The 20,898-nt window shown below is 44.2% G+C and overlaps 1 protein-coding gene across 7 annotated transcripts in view; it reads left to right on the top strand.

The window, feature by feature from the left end:
* The window catches only part of RCBTB2 (RCC1 and BTB domain containing protein 2), an 86,762-nt gene that overhangs the window by 45,890 nt on the left and 19,974 nt on the right, over positions 1 to 20,898 (top strand). For all 7 annotated transcript variants that reach the window (XM_045013895.1, XM_045013873.1, XM_045013905.1 and 4 more), the window contains 4 exons: positions 1,453 to 1,560; positions 3,581 to 3,723; positions 5,393 to 5,583; positions 17,641 to 17,767. In XM_045013895.1, the coding sequence (XP_044869830.1) occupies positions 1,453 to 1,560; positions 3,581 to 3,723; positions 5,393 to 5,583; positions 17,641 to 17,767 (569 nt within the window). The remainder of the gene's footprint in view (positions 1 to 1,452; positions 1,561 to 3,580; positions 3,724 to 5,392; positions 5,584 to 17,640; positions 17,768 to 20,898) is intronic.

The following is a 20,898-nucleotide window of genomic DNA, read 5'->3' as shown; positions in this document are numbered from 1 at the left end:
CAAGGTCCTGCTCCATTCCATCTGGTTCCTCAGGGCTTGGAGCGTTTATACCCCCCCCTCAGTGGGGCCCTGCCATAAACCTGGCTCTTCAGTCTGGGTCTAACCAGTTTTATGACTGCCCTATTCGAGCCAACGTCAACATGCTCATTGATATACCTGTCCTGCAAGACAGTTTTCCTGTAGCCTTTCCTGCGGCCAGACGAGTCTCCGAGCTTCAGGCTCTCACAATAGGCCCAAGGTATACTGTGTTCCTCAAGGACAAGGGCAGTTTTTACCACGTCCAACCTGCCTCCCTAAGGAGGTGTCGGCCTTTTATATCTACCAGGATATCTTCCTTCCGGCCTTCTTTCCGAAGCCACCCTCTTTGCAAGGAGAGCAACAATTGCTTCTTCGACATCCGTAGGGCGTCCGCAATCTATATCTAGCGGACAGAGCCCTCTCGTAACGCCCCCAAAACCTTCATCGTACCGGCATACCGGACGAAGGGCATACCTGTCTCCTCCTAGAGGATTTCATCTTCAATGACGTTGTGCATCCGCACCTCCTGTGTTTTGGCCCATGTTCCATAGAGCCACCTTGCTGCACATTCCACCAGGGCTCACGCTTCTCTGCTGCCTTCCTGGCTTACATACCCTTGCAGGGGATGTGTTGTGCACCTACCTGGTCCTCGGTCCACACCTTTGCCTCATTGGTCCAAGAGTCCAGAGCTGATGCAGCCTTTGGCTTAGCAGTTTGCATTCTGCAACATCTAACTCCGACCCCACCGCCTACGTAAGGCTTGGGAATCACCTAACTGGAATGCATAGGAGCAATCACTCGAAGAAGAAAAGACGGTTACTCACCGAAGTAACTGTTGTTCTTCGAGATGTGTTGCTCCTATCCATTCCAGACCCGCCCTCCTTCCCCACTGTCGGAGTAGTCGGCAAGAAGGAACTGAGGAGCGGACGGGCCGGCTGGGGTATATATCCTGCGCTATAGCGGGTGCCACTCCAGGGGGCGCCCAGCCGGCCCGCCGGAGTTGCTAGGGTAAAAATCTTCCAAAGAGCCGTGCACGCGTGGCGCACACACCTAACTGGAATGGATAGGAGCAACACATCTCGAAGAACAACAGTTACTACTGTGAGTAACCGTCTTTTATTGGTAGTCCACTATGTAATAAAAATTCTAAGTATTGAACGATATATTCCTTGAAGACTTGGACTGGGCAAACAGAATACATAGGGGTAGAATTTTAGTGCACTTTATAGTGATATTGTCAACAGGAGCTGTGGGTGCAACCTGCCATATAATGTGCAAAAATATTTTTATAAATCACTAGACGAAGAGAGTTTCTTTGGAGGTGTCATTGCAGAGAATTGCACATTACAGCACTATAAAATAGATATTTTTTTTCAAGAGAAGTGGAGAAAATACATAGTAAACTAATTTAAAATCTCAATCTTCCTTTTGTAGGTCTATGTCTGGGGTTACAATGGTAATGGCCAGCTTGGATTGGGCAGCAGTGGTAATCAGCCAACGCCTTGTAGAATAGCTGCTTTGCAAGGCATTCGTGTGCAGCGGGTATGTTTATTATGTCACGTCAAGCCCTTTATGAACAGAAGAAATAGCATGTGGCAAATGCAGATTCTAAAGGGAATATTCTGCACTCAATGAAGGCAAGGTGTTAGTGGTTTGGTTAAAGCCCTAAATGTAATAATGAAAATACACATCTGAAAAATGAAATTTCCCCTCCACTAGACAGAAGGGTGAAAATGTAGCCCAATTGAAGTCAATCGAAGTTTTGCTGTTGACTTCAGTGGAGCCAGGATTTCATCTGAAGAATTTTAGGGATCTTTATAATCTATATTTAGTTCCTCTTGAAAGGTAATTGGCACTCTCATCTTTCATTGACATCTATTTTTGTTTGTCAAAGCCAAAGTTTGTTGACTACCAGGCCACACTCCAAGGCTCCTCCTAGGAAGAAGAAAATGAATTTACAAGAGATAGTGCTGGAGAAATCTGTCAGTGGAGGGTTATGAGGGATTTAGGAAAGCAGTCTTTTGAAGATTGGTTCCTAATTGTAACAATGGATGGATATTTTTTATCAATTGAAATAAATAAACAAAAATATATAGCTTTCTATCCAATTCCCATTCACAGGTAAGGTCTCTCACAAGAGATAGCTTAGCTGGGAGAGGATGCTAATGGAGAAAGAGGTCTCTAGCATAATTAAGAAAAAATATTATTTCCTACTCTCCATTATCTTTTTCTCCTTTTAAGAAAGTGTTGCTTTAATAACAAGTACTGATTTAGGTCCCAAGTATTTACAATTAGATATAGGCCTTGATTCAACAAAGGATTTAAGTATACTTAAGTATATGTTTAACTGTAAGCACATAACTAGTCCTATAGAAGTCAGTGGGACTACTCATATGCTTAAATATTTAAGTCTTAAGCTCTTAGCTGGATGGAAGCCATAGCGTTTAATACTATAGTTAAATTGGACTATTTACAGTAGTTAGCACTATGCTTGGTAGCAAGCGCTTACAGCATCAGGCCCATCGTTTCAAACTTTAATTTATGCCATGATATGAGTTTTACTGCAAAATTTGTAAAGTTCTCCTAGTTCTCTCTCACTTCACCTGCTTCTGAGGTCCACTTGTGTTTCAATGTGCCTCTGTTATTTCTTCTTTTGTACATTTTTCATTAACTCTTACTGTGCTCTTAAAAGGTTATTGGCTTGTGAATTTTTTAAAAATATAAGCAGGTTTTTTCACATGCATTTCTCTCACCCTCTTTCTGTTCCTGATTATAGTGTGATCTGTATTTGTTATTTTTGTAAGTTGTATTGCCTGTGTGTAGAGCCCTACCAAGTTCACGGTCATGAAAAACGCGTCACAGACTGTAAAATGTTTTTTTTGTGTGCTTTTACACTATACGATACAGATTTCACAGGGAGACCAGCGTTTCTCAAATTGGGGGTCCTGACCGAAAAGAGAGTTGCAGGGGGGTTGCAAAGTAATTTTAGGGGGGTTGCAGTATTGCCACCCTTACTTCTGTGCTGCCTTCAGAGCTGGGCAGCCGGAGAGGGGCAGCTGCTGACTGAAGGCCCAGCTCTGCAGGCAGCAGCGCAGAAGTAAGGGTGACAATATCATACCATGCCATCCTTACTTCTGTGCTGCTGCTGCTGGTGGCTCTGCCTTCAAAGCTGGACTCCCAGCCAGCAGCCGCCACTCTTCAGCTGCCCAGCTCTGAAGGCAATGCCACTGCCAGCAGCAGTGCACGAGTAGCAGTACCGCAACCTCCCCTACAATAATCTTGAAACCCCCCTGCCCCCTCACACACCCCACTCCTTTTTGGGTGAGGACCCCTACTGTTACAACACTTGTGAAGTTTCATATTTAAATAGCTGAAATCATGAAATTTGCAATTTTTAAAATCCTATGACCGTGAAATTGACCAAAATGGACCGTGAATTTGGTAAGGCCCTACCCATGTGTTTATCCTCTTGGATATAGAATCAACAATATTGAAATATATTTATTTGTCTGAATTGATTTGCTGGTAAGTAAGATGAGATTTTTTTTTTTATTCACTGTAGGTTGCCTGTGGCTATGCACATACATTAGTGCTAACAGATGAAGGTCAGCTGTATGCATGGGGAGCCAATTCGTATGGTCAGTTAGGCACTGGCAATAAAAGTAACCAGTCTTACCCTGCACCAGTTACTGTTGATAAGGACAGGTAATATTTACACTATAATATTCAGGTATTAATCAAAATAATCATGGAAGTGCTGCGCAAAATCACAGTGACTTTTTTGGGTAGAAATCACTTGTAATTGCTAGCTATGGTTATTTCACAGACCTAAACCTGAAGAGATTCTAATGTTAGCTGACATTTACATCTGTAAGTTAAAATTTGACCTCACTAGAAATATATGCATTGCCATGATAAATAGATGTGAAAGGGAGACTACAAATTCTGGGGCCGGGTGTTTCCTGCCTCTCTCTCTCCTTCAGCTGCATCCTACTTCTCAGAGTATTTTATGCATTTTAATTGTATGCTGTCATTGGTGCTGTGCTGCCACTTCACTATACTGAGTCAACCAAAACCAAGGCTTATCTTTTTATAATTTATTTGCTATGTTAATAATAGTTTACTGTTAAAATTGATCAGACAAAAAATGTGGAAAAAGTCATTAGTGGATATTTACAATTTGCCTGTAGCACTTGCATTAAATACTGCTTATATGTTTTTATAGTCCTAGATTAGTAAGGCGAAGGCTGGAGGGAATAAAATTGTATTTCTGCCTGAAAATTTAGCTTTTACAGATTTCTCAGTCTTAGTTCCTGATAATCAGTAATAGAATAATTTCTATGGATAACACAATACTTTGTGTTTCTATCAGTGGAAATGTGAATGTGTTCCTTACTAGAGTATATTAGGGTCTTGTTGAATAAACCATTTTGTTTTTTCTGCTGTGAAAGACTTTTAAAAAGTGTAGTGTTACTCTTACAATTGTTTCTGTCTCCACCTGCTAGAAAGAAGAGGTAATTGCTATATAATATTGTGTGGTGTTATTTCCTCTTAATTTGTTGCTTTTTTCAAACATCAGTATTTATTTTTTGCTTAAAATATTTTTGATGCAGTCCAAATATGTTTAGTACCTTTTAATAAAAATGTTATATATTGCCTTCATCGGTTGTTGGCCAAATCCTGTGTTCCTTATGACAATGGGAGTGTTACCTTACACTAAGGGCTGCAAGATTTTGTCTTAAATATATATATACACAATTTCACCACTAATCAAACAAGTTATTCTTCAGACTGCAAAACAGTGGATTGTGTAACAATTAATGTGATGGGAGTTTTGAAAACCTAAAAATCAACCTCTAGGGTTAGTGAAGCATCTTAACATAGCTAAAGTGGGGCGGGGCGGGGGGGTTAATGGTCTTTAATTAGTGCTTTCCTTGGGTCTAGATCCTTCATTTGGAAAATGTTCTAAAAAATGGCCTACAGAATAATTTACTACATGTGCATGCATATTAGTTAGAAGTTGTTCATTATTACTAAGAATAAGTGTAATATTGTAATGGTTGCACTTTGATGTGATTTTAATTAAATAGTAAAATATTCTATGATAAATCTGATTTGCTGTTTTCAGAGTGAAAACTGAGAGGAGTAACTAGATGTCGTATATGTACAAATAATGAACAATCTTATTTTCAGTTGTCTTGCATGCTATAGAAACATTTTGTCATTTATGGGGGGAGGAGAATAGATGGAGGGTGGGAATATATTCCCATAAAACTTGAAATGCATGCAAGCCTACAGAAGTAGATATGTGGGAGTAAACTTTCTCACTGCACTTTATTCTTATGCCCGTGTTTTTGTTTGCTTGTGAATTTAGAGTTATAGAAATTGCAGCCTGCCATTCTGTTCACACTTCTGCTGCTAAAACCCAGGGTGGCCATGTGTATATGTGGGGTCAGTGCCGTGGCCAGTCTGTGATTCTTCCACACCTTACGCACTTTGCCTGCACAGATGATGTGTTTGCTTGTTTTGCTACTCCTGCTGTGACATGGCGTCTCCTATCAGTAGGTGAGCTTACCATGTTTGTTGTTGTTGTTGCATCCAAAACTTTTTTCTTTTTTTTCTTTTTTTTTAAATTTGGTGCATAAGAAAGGATAAATGCATTTGAAAAATACACTTCAGTTATATTTTCCAGTTTAAAAATTTTAAAGTAACCTACAGCCTGTGGAGCTTTTAGTTGGCTTTGCCCTGGTTTCTCATTCTCTCTCTCCCCCAGGTCTATCTACTTGGAGTGCATGTAGCAGTCTCTGCCTTGGCTGATCAGGGTCATTCTCTCAGGCCTCTTTGCATAGAAAGATTTCACAGTCTTCACCTGTTCTCCTTGTGGGTTCTTTACTGTCAGCTTGTGGCTCTTGTGGGGATGTCTGTGTGCACTGACATCTCAGCAAGATTTGTGTCTACGATCACAGTTATTTCATTCACTGTCTCTAGTGCCAGCGCTGATGCATGAACCTCCTATGCATTTGTGCTATCAGACAACTTCTCTTGCCCATTCTTGGGACTCCTGCATTTCTTCCTGCAGTGTGTCCACCTAATCAAAGGGCAAAATCTTTTTATATGGCCTGTAACATGTCGAGCACTCCTGCTGGTCAGTCTGGGAATTAGCTCATTCCAGCTCCTGCTGGCCGGTGTCTCTCCTGCTGTCATTACTTGTCTTTCATTATCAATCTCCACCACTATATTTCAGGCCCCGCGTCCCTCCTGGCCTGTGGTGCCCCTTCTGGATACTCCCCGCAGCAGTACTCCTACACTCGGGATCCTCCCCTCCCCAGGGAGCCCCAAGCCCCTAATCCCACCTTGCCTCAGTGACCCACTCTCAGCCTTCACCTAGCTCAGGGATCGGCAACCGTTGGCATGCGGCTCGCCAGGGTAAGCACCCTAACGGGATGGGCCAGTTTGTTTACCTGCCGCGTCCGCAGGTTCGTCCGATTGCGGCTCCCACTGGCTTGAGACGATGAACCACGGCCAGTGGGAGCCGTGATCGGCCGAACCTGCGGATGCAGCAGGTAAACGAGCCAATCTCTTATCTAGCCCCTTCCCTCAGGGGCAAACTGCAGTCTGAAGTGGTCACTCATCATTGGCCAGGGGGTTGGATCTGTTGCCTCTTCCTCCCTTGACTGCCTCGCCACAGCCCTAGTACCTCCTCCAGCCCGGACAGCAAGGCCTCAGCCTGGGGATTTTCCAGGCGGGAGCTCACCCAGCTCCTCCTGCCCTTCCCCAGCACTGCGCTGTCCAAGGTACCCGTTTCCTCTTTCAGGCAGCCAGGTCCATCTCTCTCTAAAGCCTGGTCTACACTAGGCGTTTAAATCGGTTTTAGGAGCGTAAAACCGATTTAACGCCAAAACCGTCCACACTAGGAGGCACCTTATATCGATTTTAATGGCTCTTTAAACCGGTTTCTGTACTCCTCCCTAACGAGAGGAGTAACGCTAGTATCGGTATTAACATATCGGATTAGGGTTAGTGTGGACGCTGATCGACGGTATTGGCCTCCGGGAGCTATCCCACAGTGCACCAGTGACCGCTCTGGACCGCAATCTGAACTCGGATGCAGTGGTCAGGTAAACAGGAAAAGCCCCGCGAACTTTTGAATATTTCCTGTTTGCCCAGCGTGGAGCTCCGATCAGCACGGGTGGCGATGCAGTCCGAAATCAAAATAAAAAAAAGAGCTCCCACATGGACCATGCGGATGTGATCGCTGTAAGGGCAGGCAAATCTGTTCTATCCGTTCTATCAGCGCTCCGTTACAGAAGATGAAATTCAGAATCCTTTTTTAAAAATCTCCAGACAGACGCCATAGCAGGGACTCAGCGCACTGCAGCGTGACAAGCGTAACGGAAAGCCAAAGAATCAAATGGATGCGCATGGACTGGAGGACTGAAGCTATCCCACAGTTCCTGCAGCCTCCTAAAATTATTTGCATTCTTGGCTGAGCTCCAAATGCTTCTAGGGTCAAACACAGTGTCCGCGGGTCAGGGCATAGCTTGGCAATCTACTCACCCACCCCCCACCCACCCCCAGAAGCGAAAGGTAAAACAATCCTCTGACTCTTTTACATGTCACCCTATCTTTACTGAATGCTGCAGATAGACGCGATAGTGCAGCACTCAACACCAACATCCTTGCTCCCCCCCCCGCCATGGGCGGCTGATGGTACAAAAGGATGGAAATCCATCCTTATCATCAGCATAAGCTGATCGTACAAAAAGATGGAAATCCATCCTCATCATCAGCCTCAGCTGATGGTACAAAAGGACTGGTAACCGTCCTCGTCATCAGCCTATTGGCCCTAATTTTTTCTGGTGGATGGAAGGTGCAATATGGCTAGTAACCACTCTTGGCTTTTGCGCCCCTGGCTGATTGACCAGGGGCACTAGCAGCAAATGGTACAAAAGGACTGGTAGCCATGATCATCCTCAGTTCCAATTTATGGAAGGGTTTGGATGGTGCAATATGGCTAGTAACCATCTCTGCTGTCATGCAAAAGCAAAAGCATGCTTCTGTGTAGCGCTGCTGAATCGCCTCTGTGAGCGGCATCTAGTACACATACGGTGAGAGTCACAAACGGCAAAAAAAGCTCCATGATTGCCATGCTATGGCATCTGCCAGGGCAATCCAGGGGAAAAAGGCGCGAAATGCTTGTCTGCCGTTGCTTTCCCAGACGAAGGAGTGACTGACGACATTTACCCAGAACCACCCGCGACAATGATTTTTGCCCCATCAGGCACTGGGATCTCAACCCGGAAGTTCCAAGGGGCGGGGGAGGCTGCGGGAACTATGGGATAGCTAGGGAATAGCTACCCACAGTGCAACGCTCCAGAAATCGACGCTAGCCACGGACCATGGACGCACACCACCGATTTAATGTGCTTAGTATGGCCGCGCTCCACCCGATTTTATAAATTCTGTTTTACAAAACCGGTTTATGCAAATTCGGAATAATCCCGTAGTGTAGACGTACCCTAAGGCTGGAGAAAGACCTTCTGGAGAAAGATCCAGCCTGGCCCTGATTGACTGCCTCTCAGCCTTTTCTGATTGTCTCCCAGCCCTAGCCCTCTCCAAGAGCTGGTTTTTAACACTTTCAGGGCTGGAGTGGGGTAACCGCCCTGCTACATGGCCCACCTCTCCACAGCAAAATCAATTAAGCCTTTTCCATCCTTTGCCTGGAGGGGTTTCTGTGGCTCTTCCTGCAATTAGCCCCAGCAACTCTGTCTTTTCCCCCAGTTACCCAAGGGCACATCGACTTAAATATCCCATCTGTACAGAACCTAACATCTTCTCAGCCAGGCCTCAGGCCTCCAGCTGCCTAGATCCCTCTTGTCTGCCCGGTACCTGTAAGTGTTGCCACTTCTTTCCTGCAGGATTTATAACAGGTCCTGTTACTGCTACTATCGCCTGGCTAGCTGCTGTTGCGGTTCCAGCTGTTCCTGCAAACTGAATGTCTGCTCCACAATCTCCTTAATAAAATTCTTGCCCTACATATTCCCTGGGATCCTTGGGACCCTATGTTTCTTCACCCTGAGGCCCTTGCTTCCTTTCCGCCCAAGTGTTGGGCTCTCTTTCTACATGAGATTTTTTTGGCTGCTGCCTCCTGCACTTCACACTTTTGAAGCTCTCCTGCCCCATGGCTAAAGGAGAGATCACCAAATCCCTACTAAATGGAGAGGAGGGTGAACCCTGTGTCCAGCTCCGGCCCTGGTTACTATACTCCAAGTTTGCTGTTTTCCCCCTCTCACATCCTCATGGTGTGGTTTCCTCTGTTTACAGTTAAAAGACCTTCCCAGGCAATGCCTCTTTATGTTCCCCAGCTCCCCACACTTCAAACACCCTACCCCTGGGACTTCACTCTTCTTGGCCTCAGGCTGTGTTTTATCAGTCTTTTTAACTACCATTGGAGTCTCTGGCATCTGAATGCAGAAGTCCTGTGTAACCCAGACCACCCTGGGTGTCTCAATACTCAGCACCTGCCAGTAATCCCCCTTGTCTCTGTTACTCTAGGGGCAAACTGAACTTGCATGCCCCTCTTTTCCACAGTATCTGCATCCCCTTAGTGCAGTGATCCCCAAACTTTTGAGGTTCATGCCCCCCCTTACCCTGTTTGTGCTCCCCACCTCCCAAGAGCTGGGAGCAGGGTACGGCTCCAGGGGGTGAGGAGGACATGGACAGATGTAAAGAGGTCGAGGCTGGGCCATAGCGGGGGGGCAGGGCGAGGCCGGGAGCAGAACTGGGGGCAGGACAAAGCTAGGTGGTGCTCCCTTTCCACCCCTCATGGGGGATGCCCCCCCAAGGTGCGCCCCATAGCTTGTGGACCTCTGCCTTAGTGGGACCATCTGACCCCTTTCCCTTCAGCATCTGTGACGGCCAGGCTTATTTGGGCACTGCTGTGGCTGTGAGTCCTGTTGTTGCCCTTCAGTCAGGAGTTGAGTTTCAGCAGAGCTGTGCTGCTGCTGGGCTAGAACGCTTATTAATTCCTCTATTGTCCCCTTGTTTCAGGGGTTGGTTTGAAAAGACCCCACTTCTAGTACCAAGTTGTGACGGGAGACGCTCACCTATCTTTTTACTCCTGCTGCCCTCTTCGGTTGTCGACCTTGCCTAGTACGTCTTCAGTGGCTCAGCCCTCTGGCAGCCTTCTGCCCTTCAGTGCAGCCTTTCTAGGCAGGCCTGGAGGATCCACCTCCACTGCTCCTTTTATGTTAGTAACTGCTACAGTTACCTCAACAACATGTCAATAGAAGAAAAAATATTAAGCAAGTACTTTTTAAGTAGTTAGTTATACAGATGTGTTTTTGCAGAGTCTGCAGCCTCATGGACCCTGACACACACACACTAGAAGTCAAATATAGCTAGACTTCCTGTTTTTCAGAGACACATACCCCAGCATATCAGAGAGGACACAGTCAGGCCTACTCCTCATGATCGCCCCTCCCTCTTGGCTTTGCCTTAGTGATGCTAAGGCTGGTAAAAAGGCCTTACAGGTGCTACTCTTGGCAATAAGCAATATAATTGATAATCCATCCCAAAAGTTTGCAGTGCCTTGAGCACCTGGTTGGATGCTAAAAATGCCCCTCGTTGTATCTTGAACATCCTCTAGGGTCATGTACTTCAGTATGGCAGTTCAGAACCTCCCTTTGGTTGAAGCCTAGTTCTCTTTCTTGGTGTTATACTTTTAAACCTACAATCTCAGTATTTCCCTTCATTTGGAAGTGAGTCTGTTGATCAACCATAGCATTTTGTCCAAGGATTTTTGGTGAAGGGTATGGAATCACCTTGGCTCAGGCAATCATATCACTAAGTTTTCTCTGCTGCTTTTTTTTTTCAATTATACTTTTTTCAGGAAAAAAACAGCTAGCCCAAGCAGAGTCTCGGGCTTTGAAGTATACTTGGAGCATTGGCTATATTTTTCATAGTGCTGAAGCACTCTTAGAGTGCTTCAGCATTAGAAATGTGACAACCTTTTGTAACTATTTTCTGCTTGAGGAGCTCCAATAATCTAGACAGTGGGTTGTCCTCCCCTTCTGCATAAACAGATAGCTCCACCAATTATCTTCAAAAAGATTTTTGGTGCTCAGATTTCCAGTTAGTAAACTGTCTTCTCTCTCTCCAATGTCTTTTCTGCCTTCAAAAGGATTGGCTACAAGATGACCTCTGGAGTTAGATGCTTGCCATGTGAAGCAGGAATGATCCCAGTGGTAGCAAATCCAGCATACTACTACTACTACTATCTGGGCCCCTGATTTTCATTGAAAATCTCCTGGGTAGGCAGTGGGGTTGAGTGGAGTGTATTGCTGAGCTCCATCTGATCCTGAGGGCTGGAGGTAGTGACCCGGAGGTATAGTAAGAGGGATTGGGAGATACTTCCCCCATCCAGCCCTACCCTGAACTTCTTGTCAGGCTCATGAATTTAGCCTTCACAGAAGCCAGGTCAGAAAGAAGCTTCTCTCTGTCCCCTTAGATGGTCCTAGGCTGATAGGACTCTCCACATTGGCAAGCCTGCTCTGCCCAGGCATGGGCCCACAGACATTGATTTACAGTCTCCATTCGAGAGTACATGGGAGCATGCTCATCCCATGGTGGAGCACCCACAGGGACAAAACATCTTGAGGAAATCAAGGTACAGGTAAATAATCTCACTGTCAACCTAGCTATTGCCTGTCGAGGGGGTTGATTAACTACAGTGGTGGAAAAACCCTTTCCGTCACTGTAGCAAGCATCTACACTACAGCAATACAGTGGCACAGCTGCAGTGCCATAGCTGTGCTGCTGTAGCATCTGTAATGTAGACAAGAACTTAGTTGTATGGAGTCTACATCATGCCCAGGAGTCAATGATTTAAGTACACTTAAATGTACACTTAAATCATTAAGTACACTTAATGGTTTCATAATACCTCCACAGTGAGTTTGAGGGTGTTCTGAATAGGTCTTAATTTATTTTCTGGGAATATCAGTGCACTTGATTGCTCTTAAGCATGCAAGAAGGTAGAAACCATAAAATGAATCCTTTGCTCTGTGATTTTTGTGTTTGTAAATTATGAACAAATATTAAACTCTGACTGTATCATACTTAAAGGTACATCCTCTCAGCACTGGGATGTGGCCCTAGAGAGAATAGATATGTTACAGAAAGATGCATCTAATTCCTACTAGCAGAGCTGATCAAGCACAGACCTAGGTGTATAACCTTTGTCTTACAGCCTGTACCATAAGGGGGCAACCTTAGGTGTTCATTAGAGCATTGCCTAAACAATGAATTTAGAGAGGCCAGATGGGTGAGGTAACATCTTTTGTTAGACCAACCCCCGTTGGTGAGAGAGACAAGCTTTCGAACCGCACAGGGCTCTTCTTTAGGTCTGGTAAAGATACTCTGAGCATCACAGCTAAATGCAAGGTGAAACAGATTGTTTAGCATAAGTAGTTAGCGCACATTTGACATGGATCAGGGAAAGCACTTATTGACAGTGAAAATACCTTATTTTTTAATTGAGAACATTACATTTTAGTATATTTGTATGCATTACTTCCTTTTTTAAAAAGTGTAACTGTGTAGTCTTTTAGTCTGCAGATCTATAGAAGATACTTGTCTTTACACAATCATAATTCAAAGGAAAACAAACTCTCCCTACTGTTCTAGCTTTAATTTTTATGTTCATGCCCTCTACCTTGAAGTATCAAGGCCAAGTTTAGATGTAAAATTAGTTTATACTTGAAAACTACATTATGCTGTAATATATGTATATATAAAAATCACTAGCTGGCCTTTATAAAATCAGATCTTTTGCAGATCTGTATATAATTCCCATGGCTAAGAGCAGATTCTTACTTTGCTAATAGGACTTTTTTCTTACCATACCTCATGTGTCCACATTACTATTAAATACAGATGCAGCAGTTCTTTTGAGAGAGGCCATATTTTAAGATATATGTAAAATAGGTTTTTGTGTCTATATATAAAATCTCTGACTTTCAGGCATGTGTATCATAGTCTTCATTCTGGAAATTACCAGAATATCCTGCGTGGCTCCTTAATTTACTCATATCAGGAAGTACAGCACACACGACACAACCATCCCTGACCCCTGCCTTATATCTAAATAGCTATTTTCTATACTCTTGTTCTCCTGTTGCTGAGTATCTCTGACAAAAGTCCTGCAGTCACACCGACTTTCTTCACTACAGATTCACTCTTTTTCCTCTTTTAGTTCTGCCACCTTCTTAGCCAAACAGCTTTCTTTCTCCTCTTATTGAGTCTTGTACTTACAATCCCAAATACTTCTTCACCACATTTGACTCCTTCTTTAAACCTCCATCCTTCTGTTTCCTGCTCACTTTCAGTAAAAAATCTTGGGGATATCTTCAAAGAAAAAAAATCAGTAAGATACAGAGGGATCTCTCCACTCCACTTTTTCCACTATATCCATAATGCACTCACCTCTGTCACTGTTGCCCTGCTCCTATAACCCCTCTTTTTGCCCAGGTGACCCCATCTCCTCTCCTCTTGTAACTTTCCCAGCTCTGCTCTCACTCCCTCTTTTGGTGTTCTCCTCAACCTGTCTTTCTCATCCAGTTCCTTTTTCTCCCAGTACAAACATACTTTGGTCTTTCCTATTTTAAAAAAACAAAAACAACCACCCTGGACTCTTCCTCTGCTAATACTCAGTGTCTCTTCTCTTATTCATCATCACACTAATTGAACATGCTTTCTGCAACCACTGTCTGGAGTTTTTTAATTTCCATCTTGACCATCTATAGTCTGCCTTCCATCCTCTATACTCCACTGAAACTACTCTCACTAAAATCTCTCATGACCTCTTTCTGGTCAAATCTCATGGATTGTATTCTGTCTTTGGGTTTGTCTACAATTCCGGCTAAATTGGCACTGTTGCGATTGATGCAGCGGTGTTGATTTAGTGGATCTCGTGAAGTCAAGCTAAGTCAATGGCAGTGCGCTCTCCCGTCAACGTCTGTACTCCACCTCCCCAAGAGGCAGAAGGTAAGTCGGTGGGAGAGCTTCTTCCATCGACATAGTGCAGTGTAGACACCGCTGTACGTCAACCTAAGTTACATCGACTTCAGTTACGTAACTTACATAACTGAAATAGTGTGACTTAGATCTACTTACAGCATTAGTGTAGACCAGCCCTTTATCTTCCTTGACCTCTCTGTGGCTTTTGACACCATCGACTGCTCCCCACGTCTTGAAATGTTGTCCTCTGTTGGCTTTTGTGGTTCTGTCCTCTCATAGTTCTCCTTTTACCTCTCTGATTACTCTTTCAGAGTCTCATTTGATGAGTCATTCTCCTACCCTCCCCATGCTCTATCTGTGGGTGACCCTCAAAGCTCTGTCCTTAGTCTCTTTCTCTTCTTCCCATCTTTATCTGCTCTTAACTGCAAGCATGGTTTTAACTACCATCTTTGTGTGATGACATGCAGATCTTCAGTTCTACTGATGAATTATCTCCCTAGCCTGTCTTTTTGGCATCTTTTTGGTGAAACGTGTCCAAAACTGAGTTATTAATCTTTTTCCAATCTCTCTTCTATCTGCACTTTTGCCATCATTGTGGACAACACCGCAGTCCTTTTCACTTGGGCATGTATCATGAGTGTCAACTTTGGCTTAGCCCTCTCACCTAGACCCACATATTCAGATCATCTCTAAAGCTTGCTGCTTTTTCTTTCATGACATTTCATGGCTTTTCCTCTGCTCACACAACTAAGCTCTTGTCCGAGCCCTCATCATTTCACATCTTGACTATTGCAGCCTCCTCTTTTGAATACTGCAAACTTGCTCCCTTCAACTCTTTTTCAAAATACTGCTGCTAAAATAATTTTCCTGGCTCACTTCTGTGACCATGTCATCCCCTTCTTTGTGTCCTTCCACTGACTCCCTCTTCACCTGTGCATCAAATACAAGATTCTTGTCTTTATCTTTAAAACGCTTCATAACTTAACCCTACCTTTGCTTCCTCTGGCTGACCAATTCTATAGAGGTCAGCAGGTAATATTTTAATGACACACATTTATATTTGCAAGTAACTCTGTTGTTCTGGCTTCCACAACAAAATGCTGCAGGCATTGTTTTGATCTATAACATATCAGTTGAACATCAGCCCTTCCAAGGGGATGTACTTGTTACATCAGACAACAGTGAAGGTGTGTTTTGTCCTATTCACTAAGTTGATGAGGAAACAGCAAAGCAGGCAAAGTATGTGGTATTTTTAAATGTTGTGATAAATCTGCTTAATGCACTAAGTTATATGAATTTCAAATTCAATCTTCTAAAACCATTTGAGTTTTCCTTTACCAATAAACATCTACTTTCAGCTTGTCAGTTCTTTTAAAAAAATAAACATATGCAGATACCAGCTGTAAAAAGTTGAGCAATTATTTATTTTAATCTTGCAAAGAAAGTATACACTGTATTTTTTCATATATTACTGGCATATATTCTAGGAAAAGGTGAGGAAGTGTAAAGTTTTTATTTGTATGAGTTTTAGCTGATGGTATTTGCTCACAAGTAGTAGAGACCTGAGTGAACTATGCAGGCCATCCTAAATGAGAGCCAGTAAAACTTTTAATCACACTGTCATATGATATATATGCCACATTACAGGAAAACTATTTTAGAAATGTTTTATTTTAAAAATATCATTTGGAATTTTTTATTTATTCTTCCACCTGTAAATCCAGGTGCCTTAGTTACCTTGAGTCCAACTGTATAAACCCAGAGGTTGCCATAACATCCTTTAAAAATAACCTAAAATACTACTACTAGATATCAAAATGTCATAATATCAAATCTTGTGTCTCGGGCCCTTCCAGAGCTAATATTAAGTCTTTAGGTCCCATTGGGGAAACTGGGTATCTCTCATTTCCAAAAATATAAAATTCCTACTTGCCTTGTAGGCTGCAAGATATCAGACTTTAGATTTGTGACATTTATGTAGAGAAAAGCTGTTACTATCCCTGGGAAGAGGAGGAAATATTTTTATGACAGGTTTGTTTGGCTTTTTTTTTTTAATGGCTATTTGAAGCTGCTGAAGGGCTGAAGTATTAGAACTAGTCCATGAGAGATGAATTTGTGGACAGACAGCAGATGAGGATATCAAGACTATATGATAGACTTGTCACAGAGGTATCACAGAGGACTGTAGTGTGTGTGTGTGCGTGTGTGTGTATTATATATATAATACACACACACACACAGAATTTAATATATGCAATGCTTTAAATACAATCACTGAAGCAAGCTCATTGTTCCAATAGCTGTATAGAATTGTTAATGTTTATCTGTAAGGCTGTTATATTGAGGACACTTCACCTGCACTTATGGATGTGTTCACTTGTTTTGCTACTCTTGATGTGAAATGGCATCTCTCATAGTGGAAGTATTTAAAACAGTGATTTTTTCTTTTTTAGCAGATCCCAATATGATTTTATGTAGCTGGTACATAAAAATAATAAATAATTTGAAAAATAAACATTTTTCTGATAAAATAATATTTTAAACAAGTAAAAGTAACTGGTAATATGTACTACCGATTGTAACATTAAACTTCTAAGACTGTTGAGTTTTTTTCTGGATGGTAGGAAATATTCCTATGGTAGGGTGAAACTTATCTGAGAGATACTAGGTGAACCTCTTTTTAGGTTGAGATACGTATTTGTTTGGAGTGGATAGTCATGTAGAAATTGTAGTGACATAACCTTTACTCCCTGTTCTAGAGGTCCATAATCTAACACAGGGGTCGGCAACCTACGGCATATGTGCCAAAGGTGGCACGCAAGCCGATTTTTGATGGTACGCGCTGCTCTGGGGTTCCGGCTGCTGGCCCGTTGCCAGCCGGGGTCCCGGCCGCCAGCCCCCCTCAGCCCACTACTGGCCTGGGGTTCTGCTCACCGAGGCCGGCAGGAGGCTGAGCGGGGCCAGCTGCTGGGACCCCAACTGGCAAGGGGCCAGCAGCCAGAACCCGAAGCCGGCAGCAGGCTGAGTGCTACTGGCACCCTAGACTGGCAGCGGACTGAGCCACTCAGCCCCCCCCAGCGGCCCTGCTCAGTCTGCCACCAGCCCGCTCAGCCTGCTGCTGGCTGAGTAAATGGAACCCCAGACCGGCAGCGGGCTGAACAGGACCAGCGGCTGGACCCCAGACCGGTAGCGGGCTGAGCGGGGTTGGTGGCTGGAACCCCAGACAAGGATCCCAGGAAAGGATCACACTAAATTGATAAGATCTGCATTTTAATTTTATTTTAAATGAAGCTTGTTAAATAATTTTATAACCTTATTTACTTTAAACACAACAATAGTTTATTGATATAATATAGACAGAGCGAGACCTTCTACAAATGTTAAGGCACGGAAACCTTAAATTACAGTGAATTTGGCACACCACTTCTGAAAGGTTGCCGACCCCTGCTCTAACATTATTGTTGTGTTACCGGTCTTGAGTGGAAGGTTGTGTTTATGAACAGCATTGGTTTCATTGATATGCTGACTTAAAGCCAGGAATCATGAGATATGGAACATTGTTATTTATTCATCAATAACTCTTAAATACCGTTGTTATCTTAGAACCTGATGACCACCTAACAGTAGCCCAATCACTGAAGAAGGAATTTGACAACCCTGACACTGCAGACTTGAAGTTTCTAGTGGATGGAAAATATATTCATGTTCATAAAGTCCTTCTCAAAATTAGGTAAGGAATAACATCAACACTTTACTCATGCTGAGTAATACTGTTTAATGCTGTTGTTCTTTCCTCTATGATTATGAGCAGGCCTTATGCTGAAAACCACCTGCTTTTCTAAGTATTAGCCTAATTTCCTCCTCCTGTTCCTTTAGATCCAAAAATTTCATAGCACACTGCCTAATCCTATTGCCTATACTCTTTACTTGCTCTCCTCCAGTCTGGCTTCCACCCTCTTCACTGCATCTAAACTATCCTGATCAAGCTTGTTAAGACCTTTTCCTTGCTAGGAAAAAGGAACACTTATCTGTCTTCTTTCTCTGCTGCCTTCTCCTTAGTTGATCACTTTCTCCTCTTTCCTTTCTTGGCTTCCACACCTGGGGTCCTCTAATTCTCTCTTCCTTCATCTCTATCACCTTCATTGGTAGCTCTGCATCCTCCCCTCTCACCCAGGAGTTCATGTTTTTCAGGTTTCTGTCCTTGGTCCCTTCTATCCTCTATTTCCACCTGGCAACATCATCACCTCCAATTGTTTCAAGTGCTGCTTCTCTGGATGCTTCCCAAATGTACATTTCTACTTCCAACCTATCCCCTTTGTCCAATCTCACATCCTGTATATCTTAGTTATTTCTTTGACTAACTTGGTGGGCCTGAATTTCAGACTGACCTCCCTTTTTGTGTTCACAACTATCTGCAGGTTCCAAGCTAACCGATTGATATGTAGATGTTATTAAGTTGTGTAAATTCCATTAAATGAGTCTGCATGTTATTGTTAGAACAGATTTTCATATGATGTTGTTTGTGGAAGCAAAAAGCATAGCAAATTTTCAGAATATCCCCAAAATTGGGCACACGGTAAGTTAGTGGCAAAACTGGAAATAAAATCCAGGTCTCCTGACTCCCACCCCAGTATCCGGTTCATTTAGAATACCAGGGTTGGAAGGGACCTCAGGAGGTCATCTAGTCCAACCCCCTGCTCAGAGCAGGACCAATCCCGAGACAGATTTTTGCCCCAGATCCGTAAATGGCCCCCTCAAGGATTGAGCTTACAACCCTGGGTTTAGCAGGCCAATGCTCAAACCACGGAGCTATCCCTCCCCCTTGACCATACTGTTTCTCATCCCATCTCCACTCTCATGCTAACTCTTTTTTGCTTCATCCTCTTTAATTTTACAATAATTTGCCCCTTCCTGACTAATGGACCTCCTCTGCCAAAACCTGCTTCTTGCCTTGATTACCATCATCGCTTCTCCATCTTCCTTTTCCTCATCTTGAATCCTTTCACGGATTTCCTGGATGTTACTGCATCAGATTCAAGCTCCTTGGCTTCACCTTAATTAATCTTGCCTCAATTTACATCTCTGCTCTCATTTCCTAGTACTCCACTACTTCCCTACATTGTTATCTTTTCTCCATGTGCTCCCTTCATCTCCTGCACTCTGATACACACCTTCATTCTGCCATCTTTGCTTGAAATGGCTTGTTCTTCTTCGATGTACGTTGTCCACACAGATTCCACTCTAGGTATGCATGTGGGATCAGATTCCTTGGAAAGCCATGTCTGCTGGGGCTGCACCCCAGCATGCCCTTGCATCCACCAAAGCCAAGGATATGTGCTCAGCCACCATTCAGTTCCTTCTTACCACCTGTTACTGTGAGATGGAAAGCCTTCAGTGCCCATGCCTCTTGACTATTTGATGTACCTTGCTTTAGGAAGTGTTTTCATGAAAAGTAGTTGGTTAAGAGTTTAGAGTTTTGTCATAGACATAAGTGTTAGAACCTTTCTGAATTCTTTGTAGATTTTTGTAAATAATTGCCTTTTCTTTCTCACCTTCAGGCTCAAGATAACTGCTTGTTAATTGCCTAGAGTGGAATCTGTGTGGACAATCACTTAAATGAGAGAGAACAGTTACCCTGCAGTAACTGTGGTTCTTTTTCGAGTGCTTGTTCATGTCGATTCCAATCAGGTGTGCGCACGCCACATGCACAGTTGCCGGAAATTTTCCCCCCAGCAGCTCCTATCAGGTCGGCTGTGGAGCCTCCTGGAGTGGCGCCTTCATGGCACTCAATATATGACCCTGCTGACCCAGTGTCTCCTCAGTTCCTTCTTACCACCTGTGAGGGTTGTCGGAACCGTGAGTGGCTTGCTTACAAGTTCTACTCGCTTCCCCTAGCTTTCTAGTATAGGGTATGTTAGTAGTTTATAGTTGTTCTGGTTTTTATTAGTTAGTAGTAGTTCTGTTAGGAGTGGAGGGTTTCCCTTCCATCCCGACCTTTCCCCTTGGGGACCTCGAGGCATGCCTCGATCCCCGGGGTTCAAGGCCTGCAAGTCCTGCAATAAGCCCATGCCAATGGGCGACCCCCACAACGCTTGTGTAAAGTGTCTGGGGGAGGCTCACCAAGCCGTTAGGGGCAGGATTTGCAAGGGTTTTTGACTGAGGACCAGAACGGAGCAGGATTTCCGGTTGAAACAGCTCCCTAGGGAGGCGGCTCTTAAACCACAGCCAACCTCGGCGCGGCAGGACCCGACACTGAGCACAGAGACTCACAGCACCGCCAACCCCCGTACCTAAGACTGTGGGAACTGCCTGGCACCTGTCCCACTCTCTGGCACTGCAGAAGAAGCATGCCAAGCAGGGTAGAGGCGGATCTCCTGAGAGACCCTCCCCTGCAGTCTCGACCAATGGGGCATGTCCCAGAGAGAAACACCCGGCCCCAAGACCCGTGAAGTTGGCTCTGGGGACTTCAGACACGCAAGGTGTACCATTGTGCCCGGGACAGTTGGACTCCTCAGTCCATATGGTAGAGGAGGTGGGGCCACTCCGGACACCTTCGAGGCTGCGCAGGACCTCATTGCCATGACAGCACTGTGGTCTCCGAGTCTCCATGACAAGTCCCCTGCGCTGCTGAGGGTGCTACTGTCCTGCGGCAAGCCAACAATGGTGTGCCCACCTGTATCTCCAGGCCACCGATCCCCGGCACCAATCAAACTCGCGGCACTGGTCCCATGATCGTCGGAGGTCCCGCTCCCGGCACTGATCATCGTGTCACTGATCCCGTCAATACAGACTGAGGTCTCAGCACTGCTCCCCTTCCTCACAGCACCGCTCACCTGCTCAACTCCAGTTGGCACCACCTGG

The sequence above is a fragment of the Mauremys mutica genome, chromosome 1 (genome assembly GCF_020497125.1).
Source record: "Mauremys mutica isolate MM-2020 ecotype Southern chromosome 1, ASM2049712v1, whole genome shotgun sequence".
Classification (NCBI taxonomy): domain Eukaryota; kingdom Metazoa; phylum Chordata; order Testudines; family Geoemydidae; genus Mauremys; species Mauremys mutica.
Note: the sequence above shows the minus strand (reverse complement) of the source record. Positions and strands in the feature narration are given on the sequence as shown.